This window comes from Oncorhynchus gorbuscha, linkage group LG10, assembly GCF_021184085.1.
Source record: "Oncorhynchus gorbuscha isolate QuinsamMale2020 ecotype Even-year linkage group LG10, OgorEven_v1.0, whole genome shotgun sequence".
Lineage (NCBI taxonomy): Eukaryota > Metazoa > Chordata > Actinopteri > Salmoniformes > Salmonidae > Oncorhynchus > Oncorhynchus gorbuscha.
The window spans coordinates 89,641,682-89,654,094 of NC_060182.1; the positions used below are offsets into that span (position 1 = coordinate 89,641,682).

Below are 12,413 nucleotides of genomic sequence, written 5' to 3' on the forward strand. Positions count from 1 at the left end.
CAATGACTTGACCATCCAGTGTTATAGATGAGCTTCCTCAATGACTTGACCATCCAGTGTTATAGATGAGCTTCCTCAATGACTTGACCATCCAGTGTTATAGATGAGCTTCCTCAATGACTTGACCATCCAATGTTATAGATGAGCTTCCTCAATGACTTGACCATCCAATGTTATAGATGAGCTTCCTCAATGACTTGACCATCCAATGTTATAGATGAGCTTCCTCAATGACTTGACCATCCAGTGTTATAGATGAGCTTCCTCAACGACTTGACCATCCAGTGTTATAGATGAGCTTCCTCAACGACTTGACCATCCAGTGTTATAGATGAGCTTCCTCAACGACTTGACCATCCAGTGTTATAGATGAGCTTCCTCAACGGTCACACACAACTCCAGTGTTATAGATGAGCTTCCTCAATGACTTGACCATCCAGTGTTATAGATGAGCTTCCTCAATGACTTGACCATCCAGTGTTATAGATGAGCTTCCTCAATGACTTGACCATCCAGTGTTATAGATGAGCTTCCTCAATGACTTGACCATCCAGTGTTATAGATGAGCTTCCTCAATGACTTGACCATCCAGTGTTATAGATGAGCTTCCTCAACGGTCACACACAACTCCAGTTGAGGTTTAGTTCTTTGACAATGCATTTGGTTCGAAACCATGTTATAAGTTTTAGATGTATTGAAGATCACTTTATTATTAAACCATGAGAGTTTCAGCCGGGGTCTAAGCTTGGGGAGTGTCTACTAGGCTATATGGAATTGTTTTAAGAAGGTCATACCATGGATTATTTGTCTATGTGATTTGAAATCTTAAGATCCCTTGCCGTATTGATTTAAAAGAAAATTAAAAATGGTATTTGGCCTTACTGCTGTTAGCCTATACAAAAGCATTGAATAACAGATTCACTACATAGAACAAATGTCATGTATACTCCCACTCCCCTCCGGCGCCCCGAGGTAGTCAGGCTGCTCATTATTACACACACCTGTCACCATCGTTAAGCGCATCATCAGACCTAATCACCTGCCTGATGAACCTTCCTGATTAACATGTCACTCCCTTTGGTTCTTTCCCTAGGCGTTGTTTCTGTTCCTTTGTTTCATGTCTGTACGCTACTAGTGTTTCTTGTTTTGTTCCTTGTGTATTTATGATAAAGTCACTCCCTGAACTTGCTTCCCGACTTCCAGCGTAGACGTTACAACAACAAATAGCCCCAAATGAAAAGTGCATGTCCTATATCTGAGAGATATAAGAAAGATCAGAAAACATGTATTTAACCCCTTATTTTTAGCACTTTTCAACTGATATCAGGGGACCTTCAGACGAGTCGTGAGGCCTGTGGCATGTTTGTGTTCGTGAGAGTCTCACCTTTACACGGAGGGGTCATACTAGTGTATAGGCCAAACTGTTTGGATGCTACAGACAGAAGTTGGCAGATCAACTGAACCAAATTCAGACGAGTTCCATGCAGAAGATCAAAGCGGAGAACACCATCTTGTTCGTGAGAGTCATCTTTCTCTAGAGGGGTCATAATAGTTTGTTGGCCAAACTGTTCGACAACACAGATGATTTTGTGAGAACACAGATTTGCGGGATGTCTCGTGGTCTAACAAACACAGCTCTAGCTCTGTCACAGCAGATGCACGACATAAAACAGATCTCTAGCTTAAACTGACATGTTGATTTTTGTTTTGTTGTTGTACTATTCACCTGCTTGATAGTGTGTTTGGTGTTAACAGATGTTCGTTTTCTGGTTGACCTGAACATTGACTAGTTGGCAACTAGCTATCCTCCCACGGGGTAGTTTCTATCCATGACTAACGCCAGTAATATGACTCAGGTTATCACTAAAACAACTAGAGTGCATACCAATAGTGTTGGTTCTGTAACATCCAGTTGTATCGATCATATCGTCACTAATGCTGCAGAGCTTTTCTACAAAGCCATATCAGTTCGCATTGGCTGTAGTGACCATAACAAGGAAAGCCAAAGTGCCAAAGTTTGGATAATTATTAAAGAGATCATACAAAATGTTCTCAAGACTCTTTTGTTGAAGATGTAAAAAAATGTATGTGGGTCTGAAGTGTATGAGGAAGTGAATCCGGATGTGAATGAGGAAGTGAATCCAGATGTGAATGAGGAAGTGAATCCAGATGTGAATGAGGAAGTGAATCCAGATGTGAATGAGGAAGTGAATCCAGATGTGAATGAGGAAGTGAACCCAGATGTGAATGAGGAAGTGAACCCAGATGTGAATGAGGAAGTGAATCCAGATGTGAATGAGGAAGTGCATCCAGATGTGAATGAGGAAGTGCATCCAGATGTGAATGAGGAAGTGAATCCAGATGTGAATGAGGAAGTGAATCCAGATGTGAATGAGGAAGTGAATCCAGATGAGGAATCCAGAGGAATGAATCCAGATGTGAATGAGGAAGTGAACCCAGATGTGAATGAGGAAGCCAACCCAGATGTGAATGAGGAAGCCAATCCAGATGTGAATGAGGAAGCGAAACTAGATGTGAATGAGGAAGCGAATCCAGATGTGAATGAGGAAGTGAATCCAGATGTGAATGAGGAAGTGAATCCAGATGTGAATGAGGAAGTGAATCCAGATGTGAATGAGGAAGTGAATCCAGATGTGAATGAGGAAGCGAAACTAGATGTGAATGAGGAAGTGAATCCAGATGTGAATGAGGAAGCGAATCCAGATGTGAATGAGGAAGCGAATCCAGATGTGAATGAGGAAGCGAATCCAGATGCAGCACTGGAAGTATTTGTAAAATGATTCATGCTAATGATTGACAAGCATACACCTGTTATGAAACACGTGCCACCTTTACAACTAGTTAGTTCATCCAATTTATGCCCTGCTAGAGCTGCCCCGGGTCAAATGTAAGTACTGCTATTGTAAAGTGGAAACGTCTAGGAGCAACAACGTGTAAAAATCGTCTGTCCTCAGTTGCAACACTCACTACCTAGTTACAAACTGCCCCTGGAAGCAACGTCAGAACAGGAACTGTTCATCAGGAGCTTCATGAAATGGGTTTCCATGGCCGAGCAGCTGCACACAAGCCTAAGATCACCATACGCAATGCCAAGCGTCGGCTGGAGTGGGGTAAAGCTCGCTGCCATTGGATTCTGTAGCAGTTGAAATGCGTTCTCTGTAGTGATTAATCACGCTTCACCATCTGGCAGTCCGACGGACTAATATGGGTTTGGCAAATGCCAGGAGAACACTACCTGCTCGAATACATTGTGCCAACTGTAAAGTTTGGTGGAGGAGGAATAATGGTCTGGGGGTGTTTTTCATGGTTTGGGCTAGGCCCCTTAGTTCCAGTGAAGGGAAATCTTTACACTACAGCATACAATTACATTCTAGACAATTCTGTGATTCTTGTGGCAACAGTTCGGGGAAGATCATTTGCTGTTTCAGCATGACAATGAACCTGTGCACAAAGAGAAGTTTGCACAAAAGGGCTTTATTACAGACATAAATACTCCTCAGTTTCATCAGCTGTACGGGTGGCTGGTCTCAGATGAATATGCCAGATGAGGAGGTCCTGGGCTGGCAAGGTTACACGTGGTCTGTGGTTGTTAGGCTGATTGGATGTAGTGCCAAATTCTCTAAAACAACATTGGAGGCAGCTTATGGTAGAGAAATGAACACAGGCAAATGCTCCCCTTCGATGGCCAATGGCAGGCTGGAGAAATGTGCTCTTCACAGATTAATTTAGGTTTCAACTGTACCGGGCAGATGCAGACAGCGTGTATGGCATTGTGTGGGCGAGCGGTTTGCAGCGCCCCATGGTGGCGGTGGGGTTATGGTATGGGCAGGCAACGAACACAATAGAATTTTAGCGATGGCCATTTGAATGCACAGAGATACCGTGATGAGATCCTTCACCCGCTGTCATCACCTCATGTTTCAGCATGATAATGCACGGACCCTTGTTGCAAGGATCTGTACACAATTCCTGGAAGCTGAAAATGTTCCAGTTCTTCCATGGTCTGCATACTCACCATACATGTCACCCATTGAGCATGTTTGGGATGCCCTGGATCGGTGTACGACAGCGTGTTCCAGTTCCCGCCGATAACCAGCAACTTCGCACAGCCATTGAAGAAGATTGGGACAACATTCCACAATGAACATCCTAATCAATTCTATGCGAAGGAGATATGTCGTGCTGCATGAGGCAAAGGGTGGTCAAGCCAGATACTGGACTGGTTTCCTGATCCACGCCCCTATCTATTGTGCATGGGAATACTTTGGAACAGATTTCCAAAATTGAAATTGATTTGAGATAATTTTCTGTAGTTTAAACATTTTCTGTCCAACAATAAAAAATAAAAAATGTAACTTGTGGTCCCAAATAAAATCACCTGCGAGCCCCTGCCTTTTGGTAGTGAAGTGACTGTAGCAGCTAGGGGTAAGACCCAACAGAGAAGAGTCACTATTTCCACAACTATAGTCTGTGTAGGAGCTGAACTTTCACTAACCACTGCCATAAGTCAAGACTGGCTTCAAGTTTCAAAGACGTCATCGCTGGGATCACGAGAGAAAGAAACTTCCAGAAAGAGAGAGACTCTCCTAGGCCCTCAAAGTGCCAGTATCGTGATACTGGCATCGTCTCAGCCTTACCTCTTAGTATATACCATCTCCATGGCTCTACTCACCACAAATACCAGTTTGCCCACATTGGTCCAGGGGAAATCATACAGGAGCTCTTTCACTGTCCCCACGTTCTGAGAGAAACAGAAACATGATATAAATCGTCATAGAAACCATACGTATTAATAACACATGACCTAGACACATTTATCCCTCACAGCCACCCTTCCTACTGTACCTGAAATATTTGGATCCCACGCAAGGTCAGTCCTAAAGTCATGGAACCCTCCACATCCTTTTTGTCCTGGGGAAGAGATAAAAGTTTATTAGTAATTATATGTTTGTGTTTGTGTGTGTGTGTGTGTGTCCAGGTTGACCTCTGACCTTATAGAGTCTGTAGTAGTGGACTGTAACATCATCCAGCTGGGCACACTCCTTGATGTATTTGAGATGAGCCTCTGAGGCGGTGAGGGAAAACAGGTCTTTGTGCATGTTGGGGATGTGTCTCAGGATGTAATCCCGGCCTCGCTTGGCCCTCACCTGCAAGAGACAGAGACAAATAGGCTGGTTTCAGTGAGGTGACAAAGGAATTCTCTCATACAAGCATCTCAGTAGAGTGACCTCCATCTGCTGGTTCTGATGTCAGTTCACTGGCAGAAGGAAGGAAGGAAGGCTTGCCAGTTGGGTTAATGGAGGTCGATGAAACCCCCGTCCAGGGGAAGACAGATGCCTCATATACTGATATTACATCCCAAAAGGCGTCGTCCAGCTGGGCACAAAAGGCGTCGTCCACCTTATTTCCTGTACATTGAGTATACAAAACATGAAGTACCCCTGCACTAGCCATAACATAGATTTCACCTGGATTCACCTAGTCAGCCTATGATCCCTTATTGATGTCACCTGTTAAATCCACTGCATTCAGTGTAGACGAAGGGGAGGAGACCGGTTAAAGAAGGATTTTTAAGCCTCGAGACAACTGAGTCATGGATTGTGTATGTGTGCCATTAAGACGGTGAATGGGAAAGACAAAAGATGTAAGTGCCCTTTGAACAGAGTATGGTAGTAGGTGCCAGGTGCACCGGTTTGTGTCAAGAATGGTCCACCACCCAAAGGACATTCAGCCAACTTGACACAACTGTGGGAAGCATTGGAGTCAACATGGGCCAGCATCTCTGTGGAACACTTTCGACACCTTGTAGAGTCCATGTCCTGACGAACTGAGGATGTTCTGAGGGCAAGGGGGGTTGTGCAACTCAATATTAGGAAGGTGTTTTTAAAGTTTGGGATACTCAGTGTGTAGTGCACTACTTTTGTCCAGAGCCCTATGGACCATGGTGCACTACTCTGACTATATAGGCGATAGGGTGCTATTAGGGAGGGACCCACAATCCCACTGGACTCAGTTTCAGGTCTGGATTTGGGGCTTTTCTACGGAACCCAGCCACTCACTCAGAACCAATTAGAGAACACCCTGGGAGGATGTATTTATGTACCATTCCTGAATGTACAACCATTTCCTGACCCTGTGGCTTCAAAGTGGATATGGGACCAATGGGACGGCAACAGACTAATCACAGGAAGTGGTTGGTAATTAGAGGGGTGGGGCACCGTCGTGTCCGGGAGGGGAGGGGGGCTTGTCGAATAGGAGAGGAGAGGCTGCAAGTTTAGCCAGCTCGCATGCAGATCATTTCTCTAAAGAGTCAACCGTGCTGTGTGCCACTACCAGGGACGAAAATAAAACAAGCGTCCTAGATCCAGCATGTTCCAATGAGGTAGCGTCCTCAAATTGTTGGAGCTCAGTGATTAATGAAACTGGCCACAGACCTACATTCAGGCTGTGTGCTAGACTACACTCAGCCGGTCCCAATTTACTCCTTATCCCTTTTCCCTCGGTCTTAACCCTTCCATGTTTTCATATCTGTAGCAATATGGTAGAAATTTCAACACTACACTGACTACACCCATTTTCAGGTCTGCAAACAATGAAGGGTTATGGGGGCTAAGTGGGATGGAGAGGAAGACCATGATACTGCCTGGGCAACTCCAAACCCTTTTTACATGAGCAGTTGTCATAAAGTGCTTTACAGATACCCAACCTAAAACAACAAAAAAAGAGCAAGCAATGCAGATGCACAGTGAAAAACTCCATTTGGTATTGGTTAGGTCAGAAGGATAGATCTACGTACCCATGGAGGGAAGTAGGCCTCAGGTTCAAAGTACTTTCCAAAGTGCTTGTTGCGTTTGAAGTTGCCCAAATCGGCCTGGAGGGCGAAGGCTGCCAACAGGAAGTAGGCCTCTTCTCTCTGCATACACTGCGATAGCAACACCTGTTTCCTCAGGTGCCAGTAGTAGTAGTACCGGGCTGAGCGGTCACTGGAAGTGAAGAGAGAAGAAGACATGATACAAACACATCCCACTAGGCTAGATCACCATTCTCAGGTTCCTGTAGTACTGGAGGAGAAGACGTTACCCTGGGGGAGGAGACGTTACCCTGGGGGAGGAGACGTTACCCTGGGGGAGGAGACGTTACCCTGGGGGAGGAGACGTTACCCTGGGGGAGGAGACGTTACCCTGGGGGAGGAGACGTTACCCTGGGGGAGGAGACGTTACCCTGGGGGAGGAGACGTTACCCTGGGGGATGAGACGTTACCCTGGGGGAGGAGACGTTACCCTGGGGGAGGAGACGTTACCCTGGGGGAGGAGACGTTACCCTGGGGGAGGAGACGTTACCCTGGGGGAGGAGACGTTACCCTGGGTAGGAGACGTTACCCTGGGGGAGGAGACGTTACCCTGGGGGAGGAGACGTTACCTTCATAACGTACTTACTTAATCCTTTTAACCCCCATTGGGACCTTATGCCACAATGAGCTCCCTCACTTTTCTATCCTCGTCCTCAGAAATACGCCATCATATTAGATCTAATCAAGCAGCTTAAGTATCAATCAATCCAAACCACTTACTCAGAATGATTTCACACTTGTCTCTGATTGTTAAACTTAAGTATGTGTAAGAGGAGATTACTCACAGAATTGCATACAGAATCCAATAGTAATTTATAGGATCTCTGTGGGACTACTTGCCTTATTAATCTCCCATTCTCAACGTAATATTGAGCCCTGAAGTGGATGATCATGGGAGGCCCAAATTGATCGATGCCCTGAAAACAACAAGATACAAATGAAAAACACTAGCTAATCAAACCATCAAGACAGTATATTCATTCTACAAATATAAAATCAAAAACGTCCATCATGACAGTGAAAACAACAGCAGTTGCGCACAAATTAGAATTTCATTTTGACTGTCTGTTGGGGGTAATCTTGCAAATCTTGAAACCCTGATAGATAGTTTAATAAAGGATCGCTTGCAGTTAAAGTCGGAAGTTCACATACACCTGAGCCAAATACATTTAAACTCAGTTTCACAATTCCTGACATTTCATCCTAGTAAAAATCCCTGTTTTAGGTCAGTTAGGATCTCCACTTTATTTTAAGAATGTGAAATGTCAGAATAATTGTAGAGAGAATGATTTATTTCAGATGTTATTTCTTTCATCACATTCCCAGTAGGTCAGAAGTTTACATACACTCAATTAGTATTTGGTAGAATTGCCTTTAAATTCCTTAACTTGGGTCAAACATTTCAGGTAGCCTTCCACAAGCTTCCCACAATAAGTTGGGTGAATGTTGGCCCATTCCTCCTGACAGAGCTGGTGTATTTGAGTCAGGTTTGTGCGTCACCTGAGTGGGTTGATTCACTGATGTGGTCATCCTGTCTGGGTTGGCGCCCCCCCTTGGGTTGTGCCATGGCGGAGATCTTTGTGGGCTATACTCAGCCTTGTCTCAGGATGGTAAGTTGGTGGTTGAAGATATCCCTCTAGTGGTGTGGGGGCTGTGCTTTGACAAAGTGGGTGGGGTTATATCCTTCCTGTTTGGCCCTGTCCGGGGGTGTCCTCGGATGGGGCCACAGTGTCTCCTGACCCCTTCTGTCTCAGCCTCCAGTATTTATGCTGCAGTAGTTTGTGTCGGGGGGCTAGGGTCAGTTTGTTATATCTGGAGTACTTCTCCTGTCCTATTCGGTGTCCCGTGTGAATCTAAGTGTGCGTTCTCTAATTCTCTCCTTCTCTCTTTCTTTCTCTCTCTCGGAGGACCTGAGCCCTAGGACCATACCCCAGGACTACCTGACATGATGACTCCTTGCTGTCCCCAGTCCACCTGGCCGTGCTGCTGCTCCAGTTTCAACTGTTCTGCGTTATTATTATTATTTGACCATGCTGGTCATTTATGAACATTTGAACATCTTGGCCATGTTCTGTTATAATCTCCACCCGGCACAGCCAGTAGAGGACTGGCCACCCCACATAGCCTGGTTCCTCTCTAGGTTTCTTCCTAGGTTTTGGCCTTTCTATGGAGTTTTTCCTAGCCACCGTGCTTCTACACCTGCATTGCTTGCTGTTTGGGGTTTTAGGCTGGGTTTCTGTATAGCACTTTGAGATATCAGCTGATGTACGAAGGGCTATATAAATACATTTGATTTGATTTGATTTGGTTTGTAGTCCTGTAGCTTTTTCAGTTCTGCCCACAAATTTTCTATGGGATTGAGGTCAGTGCTTTGTGATGGCCACTCCAATACCTTGACTTTGTTGTCCTTAAGCCATTTTGCAACAACTTTGGAAGTATACTTGGGGCCATTGTTCATTCGTAAGAAGCATTTGCAACAGAGCTTTAACTTCCTGACTGATGTCTTGAGAAGTTGCTTCGATATATCCACAATTTCCCTTTCCCCATGATGCCATCTATTTTGTGGAGTGCACCAGTCCCTCCTGCAGCAAAGCACCCCCAAAACATGCTGCCACCCCCGTGCTTCATGGTTGGGATGGTATTCTTCGGCTTGCAAGCCTCCCCCTTTTTCCTCCAAACATAACGATGGTCATTATGGACAAACAGTTCTATTTCATCAGACCAGAGGACATTTCTCCAAAAAGTACGATCTTTGTCCCCAATGTGCAGTTGCAAACCGTAGTCTGGCTTTTTTTAATGGCGGTTTTGTAGCAGTGGCTTCTTCTTTGCTGAGCGGCCTTTCAAGTTGTCAATATAGGAATACTTACTTACTATTGTTACTATTGCATTTGGAAATTGCTCCCAAGGATGAACCAGACTTGTGGAGGTCGACCATTTTCTACTGAGGTCTTGGCTGATTTCTTTTGATTTTCCCATGACGTCAAGCAAAGAGCCACTGAGTTTAAACCTCCAATTGACTGAACCATGAGGAAACGTTATGCTGAAGTACTGAAATTTCTAAATAAGGTTGTTAATAAACTATTTGAGAACATTCCCAATGTCAAACCATCTGTAGAACGTTCATAGAATATTACCATTTGTCACCATTTGAACTTTTGGGAAACATTCTGTTGGAAGTAATGGTATACCAACTAATTAAAGTTTATTTATTTTTTAGTCAAATTCCTTACATTTATTGAGCAAAGCCAAGCAACTATCCTGCACCTTTCCCAGAATGTTGAGGGAAGTTGCATGCAAAATAACCATAGGACAACCACGCTCACACCAAGCCCTAAGAAACATATGGTTCTCAGAACGTTATGTGCTTGCTGGGTACTATTTGGTTGTGCAGACTGACTCACCTTGCTGGCCTCTCTCTTCCACTCCTTGGGACAGTACTTAGACAGCTTCTGACCCAACTCCATGTAGATGTGCTCATTGTCTGGAGGGACACACACAAAGGGTTAACTTAAGTCGCTTTATGATGACAGAGTTGTCTCTGCGTCGGTGATATGCATGGAATGAGTCACCCATTGACTCCTGTATAGCAGACAGACATAGGTAGTTGACAGACAAAGGCAGTGACAATTGCAAGCAGCTGCAAAGGAAAACAAATCACAGCAGGACCAGTCAGCCAGTGCTGTTCTGAAAATTGGTTCATCTCATCTGATGGCAATCATATGCCCTGCAGGACAGGTCTATTGACCAGGAACCAGTGGGGCAGATTTAGGGACATTCCTCAGCTGCTTGTCAGAACAGCGCAAAATCACAAGGCAAACAGTGACTAACCACCCACACTAACCCCTATCCCAAACCCAGTTCTATACCTACCACCCATCCCTAACCCCCTGCTCTACCCCCAGCTCCAACCCCAAGCTCCAACCCCCTCGCAATGACCAATCACTCTACCCACATACTTCTGTCACCCCACCCAACCCTCGATCTAGCGCAACTAGGTAGCAGACTAGTCCGCTAGTCCCCCTCTCTCCCTCCCCCTACCTCCCTCCCCCAGAGACACATGCCATTCAAGATCCTATGCCATTCAAATCAAAATTCCAATTAGAATCTGGCTCAAAATTGTATCATTAAGTTTTATAACCAATTGTTTTATATGGCAGCAAAGTATGGGGCCCACTCTCTAATAATGAATTGACCAAATGGGACGATAACCCAATGGAAATACAGCACGCAGAGTTTTGCAAGACTTTTGTAAACGCAAAGAAATCCAAGAAATCCCAGATTTGATTTGACAAATGTTATGTAACATTCCAAACTTGTTTAGCATGATCTACATACTTTTATTTTGTAGGCTAACCGCAAAGTCCACTATTGTGGCTAATCCTTATTGTGGTTAGCGTCACATAGATGGGTCCGACCACCATTAATTAAAGAAGAACTGTCTTACAAATTAGGGTTATTTTAGACGACACATAGCTATATATTTAGCTGGCTAACTATAAGCTACTGAAACAGATTGATGTTTTGCTGTTTTTGGGGAAGGACAAATCAAAATCAAATCAAATCAAATTTTATTTGTCACATACACATGGTTAGCAGATGTTAATGCGAGTGTAGCGAAATGCTTGTGCTTCTAGTTCCGACAATGCAGTGATAACCAACAAGTAATCTAACTAACAATTCCAAAACTACTGTCTTATACACAGTGTAAGGGGATAAGGAACATGTACATAAGGATATATGAATGAGTGATGGTACAGAGCAGCATACAGTAGATGGTATCGAGTACAGTATATACATATGAGATGAGTGTGTAGACAAAGTAAACAAAGTGGCATAGTTAAAGTGGCTAGTGATACATGTGTTACATAAGGATGCAGTCGATGTTGTAGAGTACAGTATATACATATGTATATGAGATGAATAATGTAGGGTAAGTAACATTATATAAGGTAGCATTGTTTAAAGTGGCTAGTGATATATTTACATCATTTCCCATCAATTCCCATTATTAAAATGGCTGGAGTTGGGTCAGTGTCAATGACAGTGTGTTGGCAGCAGCCACTCAATGTTAGTGGTGGCTATTTAACAGTCTGATGGCCTTGAGATAGAAGCTGTTTTTCAGTCTCTCGGTCCCAGCTTTGATGCACCTGTACTGACCTCGCCTTCTGGATGATAGCGGGGTGAACAGGCAGTGGTTCGGGTGGTTGATGTCCTTGATGATCTTTATGGCCTTCCTGTAACAACGGGTGGTGTAGGTGTCCTGGAGGGCAGGTAGTTTGCCCCCGGTGATGCGTTGTGCAGTCCTCACTACCCTCTGGAGAGCCTTACGGTTGAGGGCGGAGCAGTTGCCGTACCAGGCGGTGATACAGCCCGCCAGGATGCTCTCGATTGTGCATCTGTAGAAGTTTGTGAGTGCTTTTGGTGACAAGCCAAATTTCTTCAGCCTCCTGAGGTTGAATAGGCGCTGCTGCGCCTTCTTCACGACGCTGTCAGTGTGAGTGGACCAATTCAGTTTGTCTGTGATGTGTATGCCGAGGAACTT

The 12,413-nt window shown here is 44.6% G+C and overlaps 1 protein-coding gene across 1 annotated transcript in view; it reads right to left on the minus strand.

Annotated features, from left to right (window-relative positions):
• The window catches only part of LOC124046718 (FERM domain-containing protein 6-like), a 63,648-nt gene that overhangs the window by 18,017 nt on the left and 33,218 nt on the right, over positions 1 to 12,413 (minus strand). Inside the window, exons 4-9 of the mRNA XM_046367428.1 lie at positions 10,273 to 10,352; positions 7,712 to 7,788; positions 6,818 to 7,004; positions 5,013 to 5,168; positions 4,867 to 4,932; positions 4,694 to 4,762 (exon numbers count right to left, since the gene is read on the minus strand). Coding sequence (XP_046223384.1) covers positions 4,694 to 4,762; positions 4,867 to 4,932; positions 5,013 to 5,168; positions 6,818 to 7,004; positions 7,712 to 7,788; positions 10,273 to 10,352 — 635 coding nt within the window. The remainder of the gene's footprint in view (positions 1 to 4,693; positions 4,763 to 4,866; positions 4,933 to 5,012; positions 5,169 to 6,817; positions 7,005 to 7,711; positions 7,789 to 10,272; positions 10,353 to 12,413) is intronic.